The 27,871-nt window shown below is 45.5% G+C and overlaps 1 protein-coding gene across 2 annotated transcripts in view; it reads left to right on the top strand.

The window, feature by feature from the left end:
- Positions 1-27,056, top strand: part of NET1 (neuroepithelial cell transforming 1) — a 65,033-nt gene extending 37,977 nt beyond the window's left edge. Inside the window, exons 1-10 of one of the 2 annotated variants that reach the window (XM_035128432.2) lie at positions 10,088-10,361; positions 16,012-16,119; positions 17,523-17,690; positions 18,876-18,938; positions 19,815-19,911; positions 20,440-20,516; positions 21,397-21,654; positions 22,534-22,704; positions 23,685-23,871; positions 24,940-27,056. In XM_035128432.2, coding sequence (XP_034984323.1) covers positions 10,269-10,361; positions 16,012-16,119; positions 17,523-17,690; positions 18,876-18,938; positions 19,815-19,911; positions 20,440-20,516; positions 21,397-21,654; positions 22,534-22,704; positions 23,685-23,871; positions 24,940-25,352 — 1,635 coding nt within the window. In that variant the 5' untranslated portion in view covers positions 10,088-10,268 and the 3' untranslated portion in view covers positions 25,353-27,056. Of the gene's footprint in view, positions 1-10,087; positions 10,362-16,011; positions 16,120-17,522; positions 17,691-18,875; positions 18,939-19,814; positions 19,912-20,439; positions 20,517-21,396; positions 21,655-22,533; positions 22,705-23,684; positions 23,872-24,939 lie in introns of those variants that run through there. The other variant, XM_060279238.2, reaches the window with a different exon arrangement.
- The last annotated feature ends 815 nt before the right edge of the window (positions 27,057-27,871 follow it).

The following is a 27,871-nucleotide window of genomic DNA, read 5'->3' as shown; positions in this document are numbered from 1 at the left end:
AGCAGCTTAAACTAGCTGTGGTCCCCCAAACCCTACTATGAGGAAATGTAAATTCTTAAAAGTTCTACCTAGAATAAGTAGATAATGAATAAAATTGCATTTTTTAAAGGACAGAAAGCAGAATAAAGTGGTAGAATCATGAGGTGTTTGACTAGGACCTGGGAGAGCCGTGTTCAAATCCCCATTCAGCCATGAAGCTCACTGGGTGACCTTGGGCCACAGTCACCATCTCTTAGGCTAACCTACCTCACAGGATTGTAAGAATGAAATGGGGAGGAAGAGAACCATGGACACACTACCTTGAGATCCTTAGAAGGTGGTATAACTTTAATAACTTTTAGAGTCAGTCCACAAATTACAAAATAATAATTAGGAGTAAAAATAATAATTGGGGAGAACCTTCAAAAACTTGGTCACGACATGGACTTCCTAGTAAAGCAAGCCACCAGGTTTGCTGGCCATTGCTCCCCATGCAATTTGGAGGCTGCTGTGCACAAACTCTTTGTAATGTGAAGTTGTGCATCCTTCCTTAAGAGTTAACATTGTTTCTGTATTCCCAGGCATTTGGGTCAGGGAGTGGTGGGAAACAAAGAGAAGTTTAGCACATTCTGTACGCCCATAATGCATACCCTCCAACGATTCTCTGATGAAAATGTGGACGTCCCATTCCTTAATGATACTTTTACTATTTATACCCCACACATCTTACTGGGTTGCCCCAGCTCTCTGGGCAGCTTGCAACATATATAAAAACATTAAAAAAAAACCTTCCCTATACAGGATTGCCTCCGCCTGCTTGGGTGTTGGAGAACTCCATACCCTCCAACATTTCTTAGATGAAAATATGGACATTTGCTGACTTGCTTGTCTTCCATTTGATTGTTCATCCTCTGTTTCTGAGTAAACAGGGGTCAGTGTGTGTAGCGGTTAAACTAGTGTTGGGAAATGTAGAGTCCAAAACCTACTTAAGTGATCTTGGGCTGCTCAGCCTATCCTACTCCATAGGTGGGGGTGGAGAGAACATGCATGCCATGCTGAACTCCTTGGGGGAATAGTCAATCAAAATGCACATTGGAGCCACAGCCAGGGAGGAACAACGCATTCCCCACCCCCATGCTTGCAAGAGCCTCTTATTGCTCATGCCTGGAGATTGTCCATGTGTGATTAGTTCCATAAATGCCTTTGCAGAGAATCATCACATCCACTTACTTATACCTGCCTGTGTGTACCTTGCAGCATTAAATCATCACCTGCTGTCCCCTCCCAAGGCACTTCACAGGCTGCAAATGATTCTTCAGTGCCTCTTATACCTCCCAGGGGCAAAAGATTGCGTCACAATAGATTAGGGCTCTTTTGCAGTTCAACCAGCATTGATCATGTGCTAGTTTCATTTAAGTATGAGCTTGGAGCATTTGGGTAGGTGAAAGTTGGCAGGCATTGGCGAATCCCAGGTCAGCAAAGATAGCAGGAACAGTTCTTCCCTACCAAGGCCTTTGGTAACAAGAAAACACTTCACACCCACAAAATATGCCCAAGCTTACATAATCCATTGCCAAGCATGTTTAAGAGGCAGAACATCAGTTCATTGTATTAGGTAATTAACACTAATTACTTAATGACAAGTTCCTGTGTGACTCCATGGAACTGCTCTTCTCCTACGGTAGTAGCTCTGTCCTTTTCTTCACTACATTTACATTGCTGTGCTAGCCTTTCTGCTGGCTAGATGTTTGTGCTGTGGATATCTTTGGGACTCTCTTTAGAGACTAGCTGTACAGATCTTGTGATGTGATGATCTCCTACCCACCAGAAGATGTTTTGGCTGACAGGAAAATGTGGTAATTTCCTGAGCATCTGAAAAACCAGAACAATTAGAACAGCTCCTTGGTGATGTCTACCTGGTCCTTTGAAGTGAGTTTTTAAAGTAATGTGCTTTTTTATATATATAAAAAGCAAATAGTTTGAGATGGGGTAAGGAAAATACATCATATTTTATACCATAGAAAAAGGCTCCAATCGAAGATATTCCACTGGTTTCCTGTACAACTGGGCCTGTTATGCTGGGCCGGGTTGGGGGGCAAGGGTCTAGCAATAGGAGAACAGGCTCAATTTAGACACCATGCTAATTTGTTAAAAATGAACAGATAAGAACCTTAGTTTCATACACTCTTCGCTCCCCTTCTTTATGACGTGATGGGAAGACGCCAGACTTGAACTATAGCTTATCAGTTCGTCTTCAGGTGGTAAGCCATGATTTTGTGTCAAAGCTATGGTTTGACACAAACTTAGAAGTACAAGAGTTTAACCACCTCCCCTCATATAGAAAGGAAGAAAGAAGCATGAGAGTCTAAGGCTCAGTTGTCTCATTCTCTCATCCTCCCTATCACTAGATTGAAGTAGGTAACTTGGAACAGGGATTTATGTGGGTGTGAGGGAAGCCTAGCAAAAAAGTGTAGTGAGAGTGATGCTGGAATGAATGCTGGGGCGGTAATTGTGTTTCAGAACTGGGAACCAAGTTTGATATGGTTCCTTTCCAAAATGGTTGCATTTCCAAATCTATCTAAAACAATTTTCTTTTGAAAATTAAAGTAACACCAGCCACATATAGTCACTAGAAGTGCACTGTGTTCAAGACCTATTTACTTAGCTTTTATATTGCATGTCTTGTGATTGTTTAGAGAAGATACATTACTGATAATATTTATGACTGCTCTGTGAGGTCGTTTGATATTATCCCCTTATTATATGTTCCTCCTAAGGGTTACCAAAGTGTGACCCTGAAGACGGGGGAAAGAACCTTATTCTTTAGGTAATGCCTTTTCTGAAGGATGTTGTTGTTGATGATGATGATGATGATGATGATTTTAAGCTGTTACCTGCTCTAAGCCAGAATGGCACAAATGAGAAGCTGAAATAAATGAAATAACTCAAGAGAATGGGTGTGTTTTCTCTCATACATGTTGTCAAACTTTCATAGTAGAAGGTGAAATTCTCATACCTTTAATCTAGCTTCCTGAGAGCAAGAAAAATCACAGGGCACACCCCCGTAGAAAGAGAAATGGCACCTGTGAGACCTTGTGTCACTTGTGAAAGCTGTGCCATTCATCTGCCCCTTGATCTCCTTGAAATAATTGTGAATACAATTGAAATAGGTTTATAGCCCCTAACACTTCGCAGCTATACAAACAATCTCAAGTTGCTCATTCCGTTTTTCAAAGCATTGGAGTCTGAGGGGTTGGCAAAGCCGAAAATGAAAAAGAAGCTTACCTAAACTGGGTGCAAAATTGTGTATTGACTCCATGCTCCTACACAAGTAAATAATGGGATCTGTACTGCCGGTGTGCCAATAGGATAGCATGTGATGCTGGTATAAGTATTTCCCACTATTCTTTGGTTTGAAGGTGCTCCCTTGCCTCTTTTGCTGTGGTGAAGCAGGAACAGTACAAGAAGACCCAGCTCAAGGCTTCAATCCTGTGCCTATTTATTTAGATGCAAGCCCCACTTTGTGGCCCCTGCCATCTTACTGCAGCAGACCACTGTCCTCTAGCCCAGTACTGTCTATTCTGACTGGCAGTGGCTCTCCCAAGGCTCCAGCAGAGTTCTTTCCCATCCATGGTAACTGAGATCTTTTGGCTAGAAGGACCTCTACATTGGGGAAGGGCCATGGCTTAGTGGGAGAACATCTGCCTTACAGGCAGAAGGTCCCAGGTTCAATCCATGGCATCTTCAATGAAGGCTTGGAGAGAGCCTTGTTTGAAATGCTAGGGAGCTGCTGCCAATGTAGATAATACTGAGCTAGATCGACTAATGGTCTAACTCAGTAGTGGGCAGCTTGCTGTGTTCTTTCCTGTGTCCTTATATTCTCTACAGTTCCTTCACATATAAATTCAGTGAAATTTACTTCTGGGCAAGTATGCATAGAGTGGGCTGCAAAGTCTAAGCAAGCTTCTGTCTAAATAATCCTTGAGAAAGCAATGGAGGTTTGCTTTTCTGTGATCGCATTTAGGTGCTCCTTATTTTGACTATAATCTCAACTCTTGCTGTCCACCACCTTTTAATTAAGCTTTAATGTGGGTTTATTTACACCTTGGAAGGGCTTGGCCTACATCTTCTCATTACTTTGGGAAAGGCCAAAATTTGAGAACCTTCATTAATTAAAAAGAGCCCAGCTGAATGTTTAGGGTGTTTCCCCTGCCCCTCCCCTCTCAGTTTCACGAGAACTTCCTTCATCCTTTTAAAATACCTAAATATAGGACCAGTTCTTTGGCCCTGTTTGACACAGATTTTATTAGGAACTGAATACACTGACGATGGGATGGGGGGAGAATTACTGGAAAACAGATGAGCTGTTATTACAGCAATGCTTGTGTGATCTTGAGATGCAAAATGAGTAAAATAATACATTCTTGAGCAGCCTTCCCCAGCCTGTGCCTTCTGGCTCTTTTTGCTGTGCTGTCTGGAGTTGATGTAGTCCAAAACATCTGGAGATACCAGGTTGGGGGAGCCTGTTCTAGAGCGTAGAGAGGAGGCGGAGGAGGAAGTTAGCATGTCTCATTAAACAGAATGAAGAGTTATGCTTAATTCAAAAGCCAAAGAAGTGCAAATGCAGTCATGTTGACTTCTAGAACAAGAGTCACAGAGCAGTTCCGTATATATGGTGTCCACCTAAAAGTTCAGGAAGTGTCCCCTAAATGTAGAAACAACATTCTCCCTTCTGATGGGCCCTTGCTTGCCAGAGGGAGCCACTAAGATAAGTCCAGGATCAATTTAACTTCACAAGCCATGTGAAATATTTAAGGTACCACCATGAGCGTAGCTGCCCCTCCCAAAACAAGTAAATCAATAAAAACACTTAACTGAGGTTCTGCCCCCCAACATAAATCCTTGCTATGCCCATGGGTACTACTGAAGCAGCTGCTTCATCTGAGCTCCCCCCCCCAGCCTTGGGTTATCTTTTAATGTTGCAGAGGGTGCTGAGGACCAGCCATGGATCACTCAGCCCTAAGCAATCTGAATGATGCACATTGCCACACTCCTTAAAGCAAGCAAAATTTTTAGTCAAGGGTAAAAGGGACCCCTGACCGTTAGGTCCAGTCGCGGACAACTCTGGGGTTGCGGCGTTCATCTCGCTTTACTGGCTGAGGGAACCAGCGTACAGCTTCTGGGTCATGTGGCCAGCATGACTAAGCTGCTTCTGGCAAACCAGAGCAGCGCACGGAAACGCTGTTTACCTTCCCACTTATTTATCTACTTGCACTGCGTGCTTTCGAACTGCTAGGTTGGCAGGAGCAGGGACTGAACAACGGGAGCTCACCCCGTCACGGGGATTCAAACCACCAACCTTCAGATTGGCAAGCCCTAGGCTCTGTGGTTTAACCCACAGTGCCACCCGCGTCCCTTTGTTTGGAGCTGACTCTTATTTTCAAGTAAGGGAGCAATGTGGGGAAAAGTGCTTGAAATATGGGCATCTGCACAGAATGGCTGTAATGTTTAGCGCATCTCCACAATAACTGAATTTATTTCTTGCCTTGGACCATCCTGAGGTTTGGATTTTTGTAGGGTTTTTTAAAATCCCTACAGCAGGCACAGTTGTTTACAGCAGAAAATAAAACAGAGGATGTTAACATATCCAGTTTGATGGCTGGCTGGGGCTGCTTTGAGAACAAAGAAGGTGGAATGCAGGATATATTAATCAGGGGTTCCAGTTTCATTAAGAAACACTGTAGCACATAATTGCTTTGCTTTGCTGCAAGAGAAAATGTCACATCTTACAGTAGTTGGTTTTGCCCTCTTTCTTATTCCATGTGGGTTTTGCAAATCTTGAATATTTGAACACCTAAGGAAGCTGTCTAATCTAAAACAAATAATTCTTATCTAGTTTTGAGAGAAAAGCTGAAGGTTCTAGCAGCAGAGGACAAGAAAAATCATGTTGCATGGCTGCAGTCTAATGCACACTCATGTGTGAATAAATCCCATAGAACTTGGTGGGATTTCCCCCTTGAATAATCATGCACAGATGTGAGCTACAGGTTGCTTGAATATTGTGAGCCCTGATTATCTTTCCTATGCTACAAGTCCTGTTGAGATGTGAAGGGGGTTGCGTTTTAAGACCTGGGTGCATAATTACTCTGGCACTGTAGAAATGGGCCAAGGCATGAGATTGGGGTCAAAATCTGTTTAATCCAACAAATTGAGGATTGGGATATGAAACTACTGTATATGTATTACACCAAGGAAAGCTTTGGCTACTGTCCTTCACCTCATGGGCAGTAAAACCAAACCCTCTGGTGCCTTTGAAATCTGGGCACTCAGGAGTCCTCAAGTTCAATTGCCTGATGTCAGGTGATCAATGCAAGGTTCAGATCTGATAAAGGTGTGGCCTGTGAAACCAAAAAGGTTCCCCACACCTGCTCTTGACACACACCGTTTGAAATCCTCGAACCACTTACTTTCTCAGGAGTAAGCTCCGTTAACTCAAGTCACTAGAGTTGTGCTATTTAACTCAGTTTTAGCCATCACATCTGTACCTCACCTTCCTCTAAGGCAGGCATGTCAAACCTGCGGCCCTCCAGATGTTTTGGACTACAATTCCCATCTTCCCCAACCACTGGTCCTGCTAGCTAGGGATCATGGGAGTTGTAGGCCAAAACATCTGGAGGGCCGCAGGTTTGACATGCCTGCTCTAAGGCATAGCTGCCAAGTTTTCCCTTTTCTCGCGAGGAAGCCTATTCAGCATAATGGAAAATCCCTTTTAAAAAAGGGATAACTTGGCAGGTATGCTAAGGTGGTTGGAGCGTCACCACCCACATGATTCCCCCCAGTCCGTCCCCCCAGTTTAAGCCTCATAACAGTCCTGTTAGGTTAAGTTGGGCAATTGGCCATAGATCACATAGTGAACTTTGGGCTTTAGCGGGGATTTGAACCCATGCTTTCTTGCTTGCTAAAGTATAGCAACATCACACTGGCTCATAAACATATTTAGGGGCTGCTTTATGTGGGGCTGCCACATACAAAGGAAGGCAGGGCTTGTCTCAAGGGTCAGGGTGGGGCAGAACAGGCGATTGGTGCAGCTGCAGCTGCCCTGCCCAGCCCCCCCCCCAGGAGTGAGAAAAAAATCAATCACCTGCTAAAATTCCCACTTGGCCTTCACTATTAAAGATACAGGAAGAAGCCTTATTGTCTTTAGCATCTGATTATCTTTCAGCCCAGCCCTATACACCAGGGGTGGGCCACCTCAGACTTTGGAAATAAATGTGGCCTCTTTGCCTGGTCCTTAAAACTCTCCCCAGGCCACACCCCTCTTTTCCCAGGCTGGAATGTGTCTTAAACCCTGTCTGGGTAGAGGACAGAGAGGGGTGTGTGTAAAAAATCAGTCGTCTGGACAAAGGTAAAATTTACATTAGATCTCTCCTCTTCAGGGAGGGGAGACTTTGCGGGCGGGACCCCCTCTACGCGCCAAGCAAGGGGGGGGTGTCCGGCCCCCTGCTTCACCTCTACCTGCTGCCGCGCTCAGGCCCCTGCCTGACCTATGAGCGGGGTTTACCTGCTTTAAAACAGTGTGTTAGCATCCGAATCCCCCCTTCTGCTGCTGCTCCTCAACGGATCTCCCACCCACCCTCCCTTTAGGTCTTCCCTTAGTGTGTTTGCTTTGACCTTGCTACGGACTTCGGTTGGTCGCCTTTGGTTGCCCAAGGGGCCTGGTAGGAGTTTTTATCCAATTGGCTAATTGGCCCCCGCCTCTTGGTTTTTTCACCTACCTCGTAGCAATTCATCACAACTTCTTTTGGTATTTGGCGGTAGGCATTGGAATATGGAGTTGTCTGGTGTGTTCGAGGACTGGTTGTGGCCATCATCCAACCCTCCTCTTATAGGGGTATCCCCTTAAGGGATCCGGCGGTCGTGGATCCTGTCCGACGCCCTGCTGGAGGCTAGGGCCATAGCACGACCCCCGGTGACACCAGGGGGAGCTTTCAGTTGTATTTGCACCAACAGGCTCCTCCCTTGGGGTGTTGACCTGATATGACCCCCCGTGGAGCGGGGTGGAGTCATGCTTGCTAGGGTGTCCAATGCCTAAGCCAATACCTCTCACTTGCTCTAACCAATAAAGTTGTGGCCTTATTCTACCCATTAACTCAAATACCATGTGTCACTGTGTCTTTATTTCTCGCGGGGGGCGGGTCCTCGAACCGCAAGTTGCTTTGCCCAATTTTGCTTCTGGTCCCACCCATCTTTGGCATATGCCCCACACCCCTAGTTTGCCCCCAAAGGAATGCAAACCTTGGCCTGAACAAGGTTCCTCACTCCTGTTATACTACTCAGAAGCAGATCTGACATGGAGTTGTTCCCAAAACTCCAACCTTAAATTTCCCCTAAGCTGCACAAGTGCTGTGCTTGAACATCAGTTGCTTTGGAATTAGCACTACTGTACTTGTGGAGCTCTTTGCTGCACTCTTAAAAATACTTGCACATATGTACAGTAAATTAAAGGTCATTTTGATAGAGACGCTCTGGATTTCCAGCGAGTCCCCCCAAACAGTTCCGATAAAGCTGCATCAAATGTGCCACGCAGGAAAAATAGAAATAACCCAGGTGTGAAGGATGCAAAAAAAAAAAAGTGGTGTTAAAAGCAGGCATTTTAGCAGGTGTCACTTGTCGCGCAGAGGTGAGAAACCTGACGCCTCCACAAATTCCTCTTGCAATGAGCGATTTGCGGAGCTAGTTCCGCCTCCCGCAAAGTGCCACGACTCTTGTTTACTTACTTGCGAAGTCTCATTGTTTAAGCAATAAATCTTTGACCTGAGCCTATGCTTGTTTGCTCAGAAGCAAATCCCACAGCCACCGGTAGGGTTTGCTTCTAGATACCGTGCATCCTTTTGTTGCTGTGTAACTTGACTTTTGCTGGGGGTTCAGCGTGGTTTACTCTGAAGTAAACGTGTATAGGATTGCCGCCGTGCAACCCGATCGTATGCATGTTAACTCGGAAATTAACCTTCAAGTATGTGTGCAGTACATGCTGTGAAACCTACTTTGGGAGTAAAGTGCGAGGGATCTTGGCGGAGCCTACTTCTGCGAAAGCATGCACTGGATCGGGTTACCCGGCCGCGATCCCGTGCATTTATTTTGCCGGTTAGATTGCAAACCTAATTCCGTTTTCCTGCAAGTGAGCCTCACTGGATTCAATAAAATAAAAAAATTCCTTCAGTAGCACCTTAAAGACCAACTAAGTTTTTATTTTGGTATGAGCTTTCGTGTGCCGAAAGCTCATACCAAAATAAAAACTTAGTTGGTCTTTAAGGTGCTACTGAAGGAATTTTTTTATTTTACTTCGATCCAGACCAACACGGCTACCTACCTGTAACCTGGATTCAATAACTTAAAGTATCTGAAGTGTGCATGCACACGAAAGCTCATACCAATAACAATCTTAGTTGGTCTCGAAGGTGCTACTGGAAGGATTTTTTTTTACTTATGAGTAGACACGGTTGGGCTCGTAGCCTTTGTATTTGCGATTCACAAGCTAAGCCCGTTTACTTACAAGTAAGCCCCAGCGTGAGGTACTTGCTGCTCGGTAAAACATACATTGAGTTTGCAAGGCTATTCCTCGGGATCGCGTCGAGCCATTTTAGCGAGGGGCGGTTTTGCAAAGACTGTGACATTCGGTTCTGATCTCAGCATTTAGAGTCCGTTTCTTCCTACGTTTCCAGGGTGCGTGGGTGTTATACTGACAGTTTGTTACAAGTTGGGAGAACACGCTAGCCCCCTTTGGCGTCCTCCTGTGCAAGGCAAACGTCTGAAGAGAGGGCTGTACACGCGAAGCCATTCTCCCTTCGGACGTTTGCAGTGTACGATCGGGCGCCAAGGGGACGCGCTACTTGGTGCTGCGACGGTTCAGGATACCTCCCACAGGGGGCTCCAGCCCAGTGGTCCAGCGCCGGTTCTTCCCTGCCGTGGGGGAACCCGAGACGGCTGGGCGTGCCACTTAGCCGTGGGCTAGCCAATGGCTCCCGGGCGCCAGGAAGCCCTGCCCACCAGGCCGCTCCGGCGCCCCGCCCACTGCCTCTTGGACTGCTCTCCTCGGAGCTGCCGGCTCAGAGGGAGTCTGCGTGAGTCACCTGGAAGCGAGATGGAGCTGTTGCAGCCGCAGCAGAGCTCAGACCGCGGCGAGGGGCAGGTGGTGCCTGAGTAACCGCCTCGCTCGCAGTATTAGGGGTGGGGAGGGCGGATTACAGTCAGCACAAACCACGAGGAAGCCTTGGAAAAGAAGAGGGGCTATGGTGGCGCACGATGACGCCGGGGGGCTGCTCCCCATTAAGAGGACTATTCGGGTGATAGATGCGCAGAACCAGTCTTTCAGGGAACAAGAGGTAAGGCGTGCGTTAAAAGCATTCAGCAATCAGAAGAACGATAAAGGGTTTTCTTAAAGTGGCACGGTTCTGCATACTTGCCCAAAACGTTGCCCAAAGTCCGCTCTTTTCAACAGAAGGAGGTTTGCTTCAGAGTAAGCCTTCAGGGGATTACACTGCACGTGTAAGAGGTGGGAGCGTTGATTTGTTTCGCACCTTGCTCTTAAACGCGCCTGTTTAAAAATGACTGAAATGAAGTCACCTGTAGCAGGCAACCGCGGAAGTCCTGCATAAATGGCGTCAGCTTACTGGGAGAGATGCAAAAGTGAGTGAAAACCGTCGGGGTTTATGGATTGCTCTCCGTAGGCTAAGGTGTGACTCAGTGAGTAGAGACGGATAAGTCAGTAGTACTATTTGTCCTTTTGTGTCCTGTATACTTTTATTTGAAGCTGCTAGCTAAGCATGACTTAACACAGCCCTTTCAGGAAAAGCTTCTCTTACAGCTGGGTGCTGTTAAGGAAAGGTATAAATGCGGCAGGCAGTTCTGAACTCCTTAATAGGCTGCCAAGTTTGTGTCTCATGCCTTTCCTGTTAAAAGGAAGCTGCTGGGGAGTGTTGAAACCCTTTGGGTATTTGTTGAGGTCTAGACGTTGACCCTGCTTTATTTACAGGAGGGACTGCTTATAGCAATGATGTTGAGGAGCCAGGAATGTATACTGTAGTCCTAAAATATTATGCATGTTATCTAAAGTTGCATGCTGACAAAGACATGAACCATGGAAGGAGAAGAAGGGAAGTCTTTGGATAGGCTAAAGTTTGTAAAATGTTTGTTTTGAAATGTAAAATTGGGAACTTAATAAAAATGATTACAAAAAAAGAGAAATAAGCTCCCCCCCATCAGTTTACCATTTAAGGAACCTGAAGCAACTGAGCCATTTGTCAGTGGAATTTGGTAGCTCATTCTCTCCCCTCCCCGCCCCCCACCTTCTGAGTTTAGCATAGCTTGTTCCTCTTTTACATTAATTCCGCCCACTTCCCAATCTTGTGATGTTGTGTGTATGTATTCTGCAATGGAGTAAGCAGACACAAAGGAGTGGCTGTATTTCATTGATTGCCAGTAGGGATACTTGTTTGGGTATGTGCTCTCAGGGGATCAAGCTCCACTGTGGGTGCTTAGCTGTACACTTTAATGGCATTTCCCTTATTGTTGAGTAAATTGGTCTCCGAGACATTCCTGCAGGATTATTGCTTGCATGGAGGCATAATATGAGGCATAATGAAAGTACTTAAATCCTGCTGAAATGCATACCTCAAGGTGTCTTCTGGTAGGAATTATGAGAACTCAAAAGTCAAGACTACTATAAGTGATGCCTTGTGACATATGACATCCTGTCCGGAAGCACTGTTGGTTTCTTTATGATTCAACAGTTCAGCTTTAATAAGGCAGAACTTCGAAGTTTAGAGTCTAAACATTCTGGTGTGATACACGCAAGGATTTTGGCAGCTGTGGAGGTGAAATATACCAACTTCAGGATATTTCTCAGTAAGCTTGCCTTTCTTTGTCTGTCTGGATGTTCGATGTAAAGGAGACTTTATTAAGTTAGGAGGACAGGGAACGAGACCTTTTTTATGTTATCTGCCAACCTGAAGGTTCAGTACTGTGAGTCCTGACAGGTTATATAGGTCTTGAATGCAGCTTTGATGTACAACCTGAGATGGCTGACCATAGGGTGTGTCTCTTTGCCATTTGTTAACCTGTCTTAATTTGGGATATTGCCATAACTTTTCCTAAAGTGGATATTAATAGATGTAGTGAGCTGCTTCTGTTCTTGCTAAACAGATAATGCCATTAGAAATGTACACACAGGCGTTTAGGATTAACATCTTCACTTGGTGAAAGAGACTCCATAAATTAGATGTCAGTGATGTTTTGAGGAGTGGCGATTAAGTCAGATTCTTTATTGATTCACCAGTATGTTTATAGGGTTTATGGCTAAGTCATAAATTTGTTACAGGTAGCTGTGTTGGTCTGACGTAGTCGAAACAAAATAAAAAAAATCTTTCCAGTAGCATCTTAGAGACCAACTAAGTTTGTCATTGGTATGAGCTTTTGTGTGCATGCACATGAAAGCTCATACCAATGACAAACTTGGTTGGTCTCTAAGGTGCTACTGGAAGGATTTTTTTTTATTTTGTTTCCTAAATTTGTGACAGAGAAGAGTTTCTGCTTCCAGAAAAACCTTGTACTGTACAGTAGTTTCTCTATTGGGTTCAGAGATGAACAGCTTCATTGTCCCAAATCCTTTGTTATCCTGGATATGGCAAAATGGTGGAGAGAAACTACTGTCACATGAGCACCTTTGGATGAGTCCTGAGGAACCATCTACACGGTCTATTCCAATAGATATCTAACTATGTACAAACAGAAGCACATTGTGGGATCAGACTTTAGTCTTAGAAGTGAATTTCCAGATGTGGCTATCAAGTGGCAGCTTCTTCTCCCAGGCAGCTGGTATAAAAGCTGTGCCCCTGAGCTCTTCAGCTCACATCTCATTTGGCATTAACTGAAAGCCTATGTTTCCCAGGTGTTCTCAGCATTTGTACTTGCTTGCCTGGGAGGCATTCAGGTTCAGTTCAAAGGTCTAATTTGAACGTGACTGATTTGTTTTCTGAAGCAAAAGAAGCATCTGGAAGAATATTTCATATCCTCTTCTTTGCTTGCTTCTGTGCTGAAGTGTGAAGGCTATTTTCTACATGGGAGCAGGCAAGGATGTCAGATAATGCTCTCTTTAAAATTCACAACTTGAAAAACTGGTTCAGTCGTGCTCTCCATTGCTGCAACTCCGAAACTCAAAGCTTGCCTCCTGATCTCCCATCAGGAACAACGAACAAATTGCTCAAAACACAATTCAAAAATACTTGGTGAACTATTGGGAGTGTGTGTGTGTGGAATCCTTTGTGCTCTGTAAAAAAAGGAATTTTTTTTTGCATGTGTGTGCTTCACATTGGCAGGGCTGTGCTACACAGGCATCTATGAAAACTTAATGTACACACCAACAGCATGGTGCTGTGATACATGCCTGTAACAGGCCCTTGAGAAAAGGAGCTGCCCTGCCAGTTCTTAGTTTTTCCTCTGCAGAGCTCTAGCTTCTGGGTGCTCCTCTTCTACCTTATTTTACAGCGCTGAATTCAGCATATGCCCATGCAAACCTTTTCCTCACTCTCCACTTGAAATATCATGTTGCACCACAGCTGTAGTGCCTAAAGAATGTAGAAGCCGCCATGAAAAACTCATTCTTCTTGTTTTTTATCATCACTTTTTGCTTATTATTTTAAAGAATCGATGTCTAGTCTACCTTTTCAGGCCCACAACACGGTTCACAAACTAAAGCACCCACTGTAATACATTCCACATTGAGCAAATGTGGGGGGAATATGTGTACCTCTTTCTCTTTTTTTAGTGCAAACTTAAGTTCGCTTCACCCACCTAAGTCATTAATATAGTACTTTTTGATTTACAGAGGGCTTTATATCGGCAGTACCCCTTTTCAGATAGTTGTTGTACACAACATTTACATGAGGGAGAGTGATTTGCCCAAATGAGGCACGCTCAGACTCGACCCCAACCTGCTGTTCTCTGGGCTAGACATTGCATCTTGAGAAAATTAAACAGTTTAAATTCACTGGTGAGTCTCTTGTCTCCCAAGCCTCTGTTCAACATATGTGAACTGGAAATAACAGCACCCTGCTTCACATCTTTAACCGCAAGAACAAATAAAACAGGGAACATGGTTATCTGTCCTGAGCTTTGGTGACCTAACAGGTCTGTATGAAAGGAGGTTCTGCATACACCCGTGGACATTAAAATGGCATACTTTTATTTATTTCATTTGTTTATGCATTGCTTCCTATGAGAACATCTCAAAGCGATTTAACAATAAAACCTATATAAAACAATTTCATATACTGTAGTTTGTTTTTGTCCATTCCCCCCTCCCCCAATGAGATACATTATGAAACTGCAAGCAAGCAACAAGGGGACTTTCCTCTGTCAGAAGGGCTGTTGATGTGCATGTTCCTTCCTTCACCTTGAAAGGGGATCCTGCACTCTGCCACCACCCCCCTTCTGTGGAATTCATGACATCATTCCTCTGTGTTCATTGGTATCTTAATGGGAGAGCAAAGCATTGTTGCTCTCTGGGGCTCTGCTTTACTGACTCCTCCAGCAGAGCTATTTCTGAATCGTCACTCCTGGACGTGACAGTAAGGCCCTATCGACTCAAGTCTTTCTCCTTTTTTAGTCCTACCACTTCCTCTGTGCGGCATGTGTTAACTCCCAACCCCAACAACCATTACTATCTGTGCACCTAGGAATGAAGTTGGTCCCACTTTTAATCCCCGTGGCAATAGCTTCCACCTTTCTGGTTTCTCTAGGGAGAAATTTCCTGGATTGAAAACACCAAACGAACTTGACCCTCTACTAGTGTGAAGTAGGCTGACAACACAGTCTTGTGATGGGGTTGCCTTCTGTTCTGGGTTCTTGTGAAATTACGGCATCCTGTCAATTTCCCATCGAAAATAAAAGTGTAGAAGGCCACAGTGATTGTGGTCAACCTTTCAATGTGTCCTCTGTGCCGTACCAAAACCGACAAAGCAACAGGATCCTGCCCCAAGGGCTTGAAATCAATTGGGGAAGGGAAACGGTTGGAATTGATAGCCTAAATCAAAAGTACAGTACTGAAAAAAGGGAGGGAAGTTAGATGAGATCACGATTCTTATTTCCAAGAGAAGGGAAATCCCTGTGTTGCAACTTCAAAGGGCAGATACTGTTTTGGGACAGACTTTTACAATAGCTTAAGACATTATCTCTTGAAAGTCAGTCCTAGCAATGACACAGACCTCAGCTATGCAGCCCTAAGGTATTTGAGCAGCCTATTTCTCTTTAGTTCAGCCCTTTGAACATCTCTCTCTCCCTCCAGTTGTGCCTTGTTCTTGCTTTGGGAACCTGAGTGTCTTTCAGAGAGAGGCATAGGAATGCAAGGATGTATCCCTGCTCTCTGCCTCCAGCACATTGCCTGGCAGTGGTAGCAACACATCTCAGTGATACACAGGAGGTAACATGCCAGTGACTGCTTAATCACACAAACCTTTCTATGTGTGAACAAACTTCTAGCAAGCTTGAGTCATCTTCCAGGGCAGATACACTCTTCCTTCTTCCACACCTCTCAGTAGACAGCTGGTCTCTTTATTCATGTCTCTTTTATTCATGTACTTTGCTGTGGTGGCCTGTCTTATTAAGACACTAAAAACTGTCGTGCTAGATTTTGTTTTAACACCCAGGGGGAGTCAGAGAAAAACTCACACCTCATTCTCCCTGGGACACAGGCCAAAAAAAAAGTGGGCCCTGAAAACAACATTGTTTGTTCCAGCTATAGTGGACTTTGTTATTCTTGCTTCTTGCTAACCTGAGCCATTGGTTTGTACTGTGGTTATAACTTTAGTGTTTAAACAAAATATATTTGTCTTTTGATGGGGCTTGTGTGCTTTGGGATTGGGTGCCTTGGTACTCTGTGTAGTCCTTATCCCCTTCCTCCAAGGGAGTCTGGACACTGTCAACGCACTAAGTCTTGAGTAAACAGTCAGTACAACTTGTTCTCTCATCTATTTGCAGGAGCCTAGCAATAAGCGCGTCCGACCTCTGGCTCGGGTCACCTCCTTGGCAAACCTGATTTCTCCTGTGAGAAATGGTGCAGTGCGAAGATTTGGACAGACAATACAGGTAAGCATGTGGGTTTGATGTTGCAATTGTTTTTTGGTGGTGGGGGGCGACCATGGAGTAAGTATTATCCACCATTCTGCTGTAGAAAGGATTTCTACAGCCTGCAGAACTGAGCCTCATATTTCTCTTTTTACTTTTTAAAATGAACAAGTTTATAGTCCTCATGGGTCCAGAGGGGGAAAATTGAAGTGGATGTTTGAGGGTATGGATGGCTTCTTTGTCTTCCTTCTCTTCTCCAGTCTCCAAGCACCTCTAGTAAAGCCACAAGGTGAGGGGAACATAGAAACTTGCTCAGTTCTTGCAGAACTTGGATTTAGAATTTTTTTCCTCCCCACAAATATTTTAACTCAGGTTTTCCACACACCAGCTGGCATTTTGTGTCCTAACTGCCTTGTAGTCCACATTTCTGCACAAACATATAAGCAAGTCATTGGAACAAAATAGATTTGCATGCTTTTGGTTGCAGATAATTGTGTTGTAGAGTCAAGACCCTGGTGCAGTTTTATAAGGAGCGGCCTATAAACTGAGGCCAATGTGCTGGGGGGAGAGGCATTAGATTGCCGCCTGTGCCAGCACTTGATGGCTGCATGTGACATGATGCAGCATGTGCTGATGTCTGAGTTTACCCGGCTGTTCATAATAGAAACATGACATCAGCAGAGCCTGTCATGTAAGATATACCATCCACCCCAACTGTGTAAATACTGCTCGCTCGGGATGCTAGTGCTGTTTCAAGCCTCAAAGAACACAGCTCACATGGCTTGTTAATGTTACCAGAGCTGGGAGAGGTAGAATTACACTATTTATGTACTTGAAACCAGATTCTCAGCCAGCTTGACCCCAACCCTCTCCAGCTATCCAAAATCTGTAGTATGGGAAGGGGAGGGTTGAGCAGAAGAGGGCATTTGCACATTAGATCTCTCAAGGCTCCGTGGTGCCTGGATTAGCTACACACACGCCCTGCTTACTGAAGCCGCTAAGGGTGAAGTTTCTTAAGGCGGGCCTGCACAATTTGGAATCCACCTCCAGGGCATTGGGTCCTGCTAGGTGTTTGACAACTCACCTATTTGTCACTTCCCTAGCATGCAGCAAAGCCAGGAGACTTGTTGCATCCCAGTGGGCTGCCTTTGGCTCGCATGTGTGGGTTTGTGACAGATTATGTGGGCCTGATCTTAAGGATATTTCTACAGGCATTCTTCCAGAGGCAGTTGCATTGACCGGGACTTCGTTGCGTTGTGTGTTTGTGCCTATGCACACAGTTTGCTGGGCTGTGCAACATCCCTGGTTGGCATGAAATGCCTCACAGCTGTTTTTCTGTACAGCGTCTGTTAAAATACATCATAAGTTCCTAAGGTTCGTGACTGTATGCAAACCATCTCCTTTCCCTCCCTGGTGTCCTGCAGTCATTCTCTCTTCGCGGCGAGAGCAAGTCTCCAGGTAGCGTGCAGAAACTGTGCAGTCGGTCAGCTGCCCCCACGCCACCGAAAAGAAGAAACAGTGTGCTTTGGTCCGAGACGTTGGATGTCAACATGAAAGAGACGCTGAGCACCAAAGAAATCAAGCGCCAAGAGGTATGCCTCCATTGGGGCAACCCCAACAGCCAGCCCTAGACAGATGGGGCTGTTAGAATTCAGCACTGAATTGGGATTTCTGAGCATCTTGGCTGTTGTTTTGAGAGGAAAAAGAGCCATATGTTTCTAGTCCTCATGGTCTCCGGAGGCATGTTTTGAAGACCTGCCGGCAGTGTAAGGAGAAGCACCCAGTGTTCAGGAGGCAGCAGTCATGTTTCCAGTCCCCCATTTATGACAGCTAGCCTCCTGCCACCACCATATCCCCAGATCTGCAGAAGGCGTTACTTTGCTGCCTAGAATAAGGCAAGGAAACTGGGCAGGGCAAGTAGATACATGAGAAGAAGATTGCATAAATGGTGTGCTCTCTGGTTTTGCATTTCTATAATGCATCGGGGGGGGGGAGGACGGGGGGGGGAGGAGGCCTCAGTTATTCGGTGTATAAAAGATAGTGGCAGAAGAGTTTGAAGAACTGCTCTGTTCTCCAGAAAGAAGGTGCTTCTGTCCTGCCACATTCCTTAAAAACAGATACTAAATTTCCCCTCTGAATCTTGACTGATAATATATTCTCTCTCCCCCCCCCCAACCCAACCTGGGCCAAGGCCCCAACATGGGAGACAATATACTTCATATCGGGCATTAAAAAATGATTAATTCTGAAGCTCCAGCTTTATGACTCATGCTAGCTGGTGATCCGGACCAAAGTTATGCATTAATACAAATGACTAAAGCAGCAAATGAGAAAAAGAGGGGCAAAGTTCAGCCCTCTGGGCGAGTTCAGCACTTCACACTGAAGTCTAACGCGCCCCAATGTTTGATTTGGCATGATGTTGCAGCTTCAAAGCCTCCTTTCATGACAATGAGTTTACTTTTCTCAGCAATGATTCAAGCCATTCCCTTCCGTTTTGGCCCTTAAGCCCAGGGGGGCGGATGCAGCTCAACGATTGAGCTTCTCCCCTTTGGGGGCTGCAGGGCGGCTGGCTTCTTGATAGAAATGGTTTGGGCTCTACTGGTGGGGCTTGATTGGCTGCTGCTTTGTTGCTGCTTCAACATAACTGGCTAGTGGAATAGTCAGTGGTCAGCAAAAGCTCAGAAACCCCGAAGTGGTAGATCTTTGACTTCAGCTGTTATTTCTAGGGCAATAAAATGGAGACAGTTCTGATATTTCCCCCCACTTTTTGTTCACAGGCGATATACGAAATGTCTCGGGGTGAGCAGGATTTGATCGAGGACCTGAAGCTTGCCAGAAAGGTTAGCCTCTTTCTCTGCTTTCTTTATATTGACGACACTGCAAATCAATATATTATGTTAGCTCCCCACCCCCACCCCACTTTGCAACGGTTAAATGCACTGGATATACTGGATTAGGCCTCAGACTTTCTGAAGAGGAAAGGACTTTGCTCGTTCCATGAAAGGTCACTGGATAAATGTGGAAGTAGTTGTGCTGGTTGCTCCTCTGCCAATTTCCGTTTTTCAGTGAAATAAGTCACATGGTAGTAGCAGTACGTACTATTTTCATTTCTATGCCATTTTATGGTTTTTAAGAAAAAATCTCAAAGGAGCAGCTTTGTGGCAGGATATACCATTAATGTGTGGCAAGCTGCTTTGAGATATTTTCTTAGAAACATAAAATGGCATAGAAATGGTCATCTAGTCCAACTCCCTGCAATGGAGGAATGGCAGCTATAGCATTTGGGAGGGGTGAAGGTGTAAGAGGAGAGAACTCGGCTACAGGCTTATCTGCCATTCCCAGCCTGACAGTGCACCTGCCTTTTTTTGTGGGCAATGAATCCTGCAGACACAAAGTGCACTGGGAGCTCTTGCTTCAGCTGCCTGGAGGTCGCAATCCTGTTGCATGGAAACTCCCATAGGAGGCTGCCCATATAACGAGTCAGACTCTGGTCTTGTCTCCGCTCTCCGGTGTTTAAGTCTTTCCCAGATCTCCTTGGAGACCAGTGCTGGGGACTGAACCTGCAAGCATCTGCGTGTGACGCGTGTGCTCTGCCATTGAGATATGGCTCTCACCACCCTTTCCCCCTCTCCAAACCATGCAGTTGCACCGCAATGCCATGTCAAGCTGCTTTTTAATTTATTTTTTTGTAATTTCCCATCCTTTCTTGTTGACAGGCTTATCATGACCCCATGCTGAAGTTGTCTATCATGTCTGAAGAAGAGCTCACTCACATCTTTGGGGACTTGGATTCCTATATCCCTTTGCATGAAGGTGAGCTTCTCCACCCCTTCTTCCCACCCCCCCCCTCCAGCACTCATGAATTCATGTAAACGTGCCGCATTCTCTGCCCGCCACATCAAAGTAGCTCAAAAAACCGACCTATAAAATGTTAAAACCATAACGCATCTGCCACAAAATACTCAAATGAAATCCCATGTGCAGACAGCACAGGGCTGCCTATTGCAAAAGCTTTCTGAAAGCGTCAGGTTTTTACCCGACTGTAAATTGTCCGTGGAGTGGGCTGTTTCATACACCCACCAGCAAAGTGCCGCTGAGTGCCATTGCACAGAGAGGGGCCGGCCAGTTCCTCCAGTAGACCTCTTCTGCGATGTGGAGCAGGGTTTCTCTGCAGATCTAAAGCCACACGAGAAGAAGCATTCTCTACGGGACATAGGCTTTGAACGTCATCCCCAGCACTCTGCACTTGTGCTGATTACTGTTTTAAATGTGAATTTTTAAAAAATGTGTATGTTGAGAAGAGTGTCCTGGTACCAATCCCCTTTTGTGTTTATCTTGCAGACTTTCTGGCAAGGCTGGGGGAAGCGACAAGGCCAGATGGGACAGTGGAGCAAATTGGACCCATTCTTGTGAAGTGGGTGAGTAACCCTCGGATCTCTCTCCCTCTGTTCCTTACGGGAGATCAGCCATCCAAAATTCATGGGAGCATTGGCTTTGGAAAGTCATGAGATCCTATAATTAAGCTGATGTGTGTTGCTCTGGATTTCATTTGCATAATGGACTTTTCAAGCCAAATTGACTTGCATTTCTGTCTGGTTGCTTGCCAGTTAATTTGAGATGAGCAGCAATAACTAACGCCTGAGGCCTGCTTCTCACGTCATTTGCCTCCTCCCAGCCTCAGTTACTCATCTACAACACGAGAATGATAGTAACCTAACTTACAGGGCTGTTGTGTAAGGGTTACTGAGATAATCTATATGACGTAACCTGGACACTTGAAATAAACCATGCTAAAAGAAACTTTGTACACTGCAACTGTGAACAAAGAGATGTGACATGTGTATTAGCACTCCAGACTGAAAAAGTATGGTATATGATGGCGTTCATAAGTCTTCTCTTGAAGCGTTGCACTTTTGAAGATCTTCACATGAGGCTAGATGGGCTTCACTTAACCAAAAGGCAGCTAGGAATTGGATATGGAATGTGCCCCTTGCTTTCTTCTCCCCCTGCTGTATTCTTCACAGTGGGAGCTGCATAATTGGAATTCCTTACATTCATACACAACACTGCAGAGCACCTAGCAGATTGCCTGACTCATTCAAGTGGGGAGGGGGCAGCGGTTCTGATGCTGCAGTTTACAAATGCCGTTCTTTTAATGTTTTATATTTAAATCCTGTTACATTCATACTGTCCTTTGAATTTTTGATATGTTTTATGGCCTGTGATATTGTGCGTGTTGATGCTGGTCTGCGACCGTATTAATAAATTCATTCAAATGCCGCTCCATCGTCTTTCTAGCTACCAGGACTGAATGCATACAAGGCCTATTGCAGCAACCAGTTGGCAGCGAAAGCCCTCCTGGACCAGAAGAAGCAAGACCGCCGAGTCCAGGACTTCCTCCAGCGTTGCCTTGAATCTCCTTTCAGCCGCAAGCTGGACCTCTGGAGCTTTCTGGATATCCCTCGGAGTCGGTTGGTCAAGTACCCTCTCCTCCTGAAGGAAATCCTGAGGCATACACCCAACGATCATCCCGACGTTCAGATTCTGGAAGAAGCAGTAAGTGCCTGTGGATTCTCTGCACGGAGCTTCTAATATATTATAATTGTAGAGTTGAAAGGGACCCCAAGGGTCATCTAGTCCAACCCCCCTGCAATGCAGGAATCTCAGCTAAAGCATCCATGTCAGATGGCCATCCAACCTTTCCTTAAAAACCTCCAGTGAAGGAGAGTCCACCACCTTCCGAGGGAGTCTGTTCCACTGTCAAACAGCTCTTAACTGTCAGAAAGTTATTCCTGATGTTTAATCGGAATCTTCTTTCTTTAGTAAAGTACCTTTTTAAAACCAAGTCCAACCCTACAAACTATCTTTCTTGCAATAATACGTAGTGAACGTAAATGCAGTTTGTGGAATGATGGATCAGATTAGCTGGAAATGGCCCCTCTGAATTAGTACTCGTTGACATGCTTTTAAATACATTGTTAAATGTGGCAGGCCCAACGCCAGGCACGAACGCAAAGGAAGACACCTGATTTGTGGGTGCAGAAAGCACTCTAGAAGCTGCCAGGAAGTTCTCCTGCACAAGTCCCATTGAAATGGGCTAAGAGCTTTGCAAGCACAAAGCAGTGCTCTTCCAAGGGCTTCTGCTCACCTTAGTGCAGTTTTGTAGGAAACTGCTTTGTGTGTTGTACCCCACTGTGTGCTTGTGGAAGAGATTCTGTGCCAGTTGGAGTTTCCACCCTAGCCCCAGAACGTCTTGAGCAGTCCTGATTGGCTCAAGCAATTGAACATTCTGTTTCTGTTTTGTGTTGTGGTGCTCGGTTGAGTAAGGCCCTGTCCCATGTATCTTCTCGATCCATTGCCTGTATGGAGGCCTGTGCTCTCACTGCCCGACTTCAGTTATCAAGCAGTATTAATTGGTGGACACTTTGCTTGTAGATCTCCATAATCCAAGGAGTCCTCTCGGACATCAACTTGAAGAAAGGGGAGTCTGAATGTCAGTATTACATTGACAAGCTGGAGTACCTCGACGAGAAGCAGAGAGACCCACGAATCGAAGCGAGCAAAGTGCTGCTTTGCCACGGGGAGCTGAAGAACAAGAACGGCCATGTAAGTATCTGATTTTAGAGAGCTGATGCTGCAGATGCTTCCATCTTGCAGCCACAACACCTGCCAGGGAATTGCAGAGTGAAACGGCACCAGTCTCAAATTCTTGATTGCGGCGCATCTTTTAACACTCTAGAAATAAGTGTCCAGGACCTGCCACTTTTATCTCTTGATTCGTTCTCTCTTTTTTAAAAAAGAGAAGACTACCTTGCTGTGACGAGAGTTGGCGCCCCCACTTTCCCCCCCCTTTCTTTCCAGACCTTGACTTTAGTGCCGGGTCATTAAAGAACCCATTAAGAGGCATCAGGCAACACCTAGACACAGAAAGCAGGGCTGGCATCTGCCCAGGTTGCAGTTGGTGGTGAAATAATTAGCATAAAGTTACTATAGAAAGCACAGCATGCATTTTGCTGGGGGTGGTGGTGGTCAAGAGGCATTTCCTGCGTGCTCCCAGTGATGCAATGCATCCCTTAGATTCTTCCAAGTATGTGATCTTTTGGGCTTGGGAGAAAACTGGTGACGGCTTGGAGTCTAAAGCGGTTCTCTAAAAGCTTGGCCGGTGCTGCTTCTCAAAAATAGAAGCTGGAACCTGAAGGGGTTGCCTGGCCTTCCTCCCAGCTATGAGCAAACCGTCCTGTCATAGGTCAGCTCAACCTATTTTGTAGTCAAAACTCTCTTGTGTCTCCCTGGCTGGCAGCCCTGCATCATTAGTTGCTCTGGCAATGCTAGTCCTCTAGCATTATCGTGGTTGTCTGCGTATGGAGATCTGGTGCTTATTTGGAGTCATGCTGCTGACCCAGTTTGCTCGAGCAGTTTCTCTGACTGCCAGCCCAGTCTCCTGTGCCTTGGGTAGGTCTTTCAAGCAAGGGCCCCTTGGATCCTTTCAACTGGAGAAGTGCCTAATAATTCTGCATGTAGCCTATATATATATATATATTGTTCCGATTTAAGACCTTGACCAAAGCATTTCCTTCCCCCTCCAGAAGCTCTACGTCTTCCTTTTCCAAGATATCTTGGTTCTGACTCGGCCTGTGACACGGAACGAGCGTCATTCTTACCAAGTGTACCGGCAGCCGATACCCGCTCAGGACCTGGTGCTCGAGGACTTGCAGGATGGCGACGTGAAAATGGGAGGCTCCTTCCGAGGTGCCTTTGGCAATTCCGATAAAGGTATGAAGCAAATAGGCCCGTGTCCTTCAGCAGTCTGTCCGAAGGCTGTCTTGTACGCAAGCCGTCTTTGCTTTAATGGGAATTTGTGAGGATTAGTCCCCCTTTCCCCTGGATTTTGGCATAAAGTTCAACACAAATCCAGGTTGGGACTTGCCAGGCCCTGAAAAAAATACCAGCATTGGTCCTGAATGTGACTCATGAATGTGACACTGAGGTCCAGTGCCGAGGGCCTTCTGGCGGTTCCCTTGTTGCGAGAAGCCAAGTTGCAGGGAACCAGGCAGAGGGCCTTCTCGGTGGTGGCGCCTGCCCTGTGGAATGCCCTCCCATCAGATGTCAAAGAGAAAAACAGCTACAGTGGTGCCTCGCTTAACGAAATTTTCGCTTAACGAAAGGATTTTTCGAGCGGAGGTTGCCTCGCTAGACGAATTCGTTTTATGAAAGATTCGTCTAGCGAATCACGGTTTCCCATAGGAACGCATTGAAATTCAATTAATGCGTTCCTATGGGCAAAAAAAAATTCAATGCATTCCTATGGGATTCGCTAGACGAATTTTTCGTTATAAGAAAAGACCCAGGGAACGAATTAAATTCATCTAGCGAGGCACCACTACCAGATTTTTAGAAGACATCTGAAGGCAGCCCTGTTTAGGGAGGCTTTTAATGTTTAATTGTTTTATTTCATTTTTCTGTTGTAAGCCGCCCAGAGTGGCTGGGGAAACCCAGCCAGATGGGCGGGGTATAAATAATAAATTATTATCATCATCATCATCATCATCATCATCATGATTTGGGTATAAATAATAAATTATTATTATTATCATCATCATCATCATCATCATCATGATTTGGATGTAGGTCAAACATTCGTGAAACCCCTTCAGCAAATGAAAACCGCTGGTGTGGGGGGGAGCTGGGGGTGGGGGAGACTTTGGCTGACCCAGGAATGTGTGTCAAAGTAGCCGGGCAAGCAGACCTCTGTGACCATTGCTCAGTAAACTCGTGTCAATCAGCAGTCTTGAAGCTCCATTCTGATGACATCTCTCCTCCCCTTGTTTCCCCCCTCTGCAGCTAAGAACATCTTCCGGGTCCGCTTCAGAGACCCTGCCCCTGGCCAGTCCCACACGCTGCAGGCCAACGACATCTTCCACAAGCAGCAGTGGTTCAACTGCATCCGGGCGGCCATTGGGCCCTACCAGCTGAGCGCTGCGCCTTGCGAGCTCAAAGAGCTGCCGGAGCTCAGCGAGGAGGCGGAGGAGAACAACCCCTCTGTGCCCAGTGCCAAAATCAAGAGGAGGCCGTCCACCCTCTCCGGCAGCCTCCACATGGAGCTGGACGAGAACAGCGTGGAGTGCAGCTCAGTCACGGACATGGCGTCAGATGAGGCCAAGAACCCCAAGCCGTACCGGATGCACTCTGGGCTCCGGAGGACGAGGGAGAGAGCCCAGCAGCTCAGTGGCAAGCGGAAAGAGACACTCGTTTGAAGGGGTCGGAAGCCCTTCTCCCCACTGTTTATTTATAAATAAAAAGTGTACATTTTCTTTCCTGTAATGTGAGGATGGTTACTCCTTCTGAATATAAATGTCTGTGGTCTTTCTGTTTGTGTTTTTTGTTCTCCTTTTATGGCAGCTACTGGTTTTCAGCAAACACTGTTGAACTGGAGTCTGATTCTGAAAAGTTAAGGGCTCTGATTTTGGGGGTTACAAAGTGGGTTTTGAAAATGTTGCATCTGTGAGGAACGTTTTGGAGCAAGCTTCAGCTGTTGCAGGATTTGTCACCAAGGAGCTGAATTTTTGAGGCTTGATGCCCAAAGAATATAGAGCAGACCCACCGTTAAAAGCATTTTTTCTCTCAGCAGTTCCACATAGAAAAATGCTCATTATTTAAAATTTGAGGGTTTTTTTTGGCTTGTAGAGGGATTCTGTTTGATGCAGTTCCCCCTAGGTTGTTAAATCTGGTTTATTCCAGCCCTTACTGTAGAAGGAAGGTGGTCCGAGACCTGCAACCCACATTTCTCAGAGAGACAGACGCCCAAGTTCAACAGGTTTCCATTTTACTGACTGGAATTCTATACTTAATTTTTGTTTGTTCGTTGTACATTCCTTGTGTGAATTGACATGACCTGCCAAGTATTTAATCTTGTTTTTTTATTATTATTACCTGAATACATTTGTAGAGAACTTTTGTACTTTGATTTCATTTTATTTCTCAACAACCGAATTGGCGTTTTTCTTTTTCTTTTTTTAAGTACTTGTTGGGGTGTGTGTGTGAGAGAGAGAGAGGGAGAGAGCATGTGTTGGTATGTTATGTATATTTAAAAGCCAGTTCAGGACTTTTCAAGGTGAAGCAAAGCCATATGTTCTTGAGCCATTGGGAAAATGGGAGAACAAGAGTTCCTACCCCCATCCCCAAAACCGACCTGGGGTGCCTGTGCCTTTAAAAACAGCTCTACTTCAGCAGAGAGAAGGTGCTGAGTAAGCAGAATTCTGTATTTCCTTTTAAAGGTACAGAAGAACTTAGGTGGTCCGCATGTTTGGCAATCTTAGGGGGAGGGGAGATTTGAGGTCCGTTTTGATGTAGCATTTTGGGTTGACCACAGGCCTGTAGAGTGCCTTGTGTGCTCTGAACTACTGAAAGCAGATCGCAGTGGACGCAGAAGGCTTAGATGAATGTCGCAGAAGGTTTAGGTTAGGTAAAGAGATTATACTACAGTGAGCAGAAAAGGGATGAGGTCTTTAGAAGGAAGCATCAGAAAGATGCATTTGGAAGCAAAAGGAGGCACAGTGTATGTTGCAAGACTTGGTAGGAGGTGGTGTTAGCAAGGAGAAGGAAGGAAACGGGTGAAGTCTTTACTTGCGGTTTTGAGGTTGTCGCCGTCCCCCCTGCTTAATTTCAAGGAAGGAGGGCAGTTTACCTTGGCGTAATGCAAATTAGCAGGAAGAAACTTTGAGCGCTTCTAGTAATGCATCTGAAGCACTTCCAAAAGTTAGCTGAGTTCTGCAAGTTTTCTTTTTGAGGGGGAATTTCTGGTGCAGAAGAAATTCATCTGGCTAGAAGCTAGAATGGGGATGAAATTCTGGAAACAAATGTAAATAATAAAAACAACCAAAGCACAACGACTCTGTAAAAATGTTTTTGTTTTTTTTGTACAGTGTTAAGTTTGGTGTACAATTAAAATGTCCTGCATATTTCCTTGTATTTCATCTTTAATGCGAGGGGTGGGTGAGAGTGGTTTATCAGGCACATCAGTCGCCAGCTCTCCAGGTCAAGCAGAGAATAATAATAATAATTTATTATTTATACCCCGCCCATCTGGCTGGGTTTCCCCAGCCACTCTGGGCGGCTTCCAACAGAAAAATAAAACACAATAATCTATTAAACATTAAAAGCCTCCCTGAACAGGGCTGACTTCAGATGTCTTCTAAAAGTCTGGTAGTTGTTTTCCTCTTTGACATCTGTTGGGAGGGCGTTCCACAGGGCAGGCGCCACCACCGAGAAGGCCCTCTGCCTGGTTCCCTGCAACTTGGCTTCTCGCAACGAGGGAACCGCCAGAAGGCCCTCGGTGCTGGACCTCAGTGTCTGGGCAGAATGATGGAGGTGGAGACGCTCCTTCAGGTATCACTGGCATCTTTTAACTCCAGATACAGCTGTGGTTCAGATACCTGGGTTCCTATCCCAATGGGAACATCTAACCCAGGCATCCCCAAACTTCGGCCCTCCAGATGTTTTGGCCTACAACTCCCATGATCCCTAGCTAACAGGACCAGTGGTCAGGGATGATGGGAATTGTAGTCCAAAACATCTGGAGGGCCGAAGTTTGGGGATGCCTGATCTAACCCAAACCTATTGGTGTGTATTGTACCATCCTTATTACTTTCAATTTTCTGAGGGTTCCTTTTCTGTATTTTGACAGTAAACACAAAAGTAAAGCAAAATGGCACTTGATGTGAGCTCTGTCTGTCACACAGCTTTGAGGCTGTGTCACCTGAAAACAACACACATA

This window comes from Zootoca vivipara, chromosome 9 (genome assembly GCF_965207765.1).
Source record: "Zootoca vivipara chromosome 9, rZooViv2.hap1.1, whole genome shotgun sequence".
Taxonomy (NCBI): Eukaryota; Metazoa; Chordata; class Lepidosauria; order Squamata; family Lacertidae; genus Zootoca; species Zootoca vivipara.
Note: the sequence above shows the minus strand (reverse complement) of the source record. Positions and strands in the feature narration are given on the sequence as shown.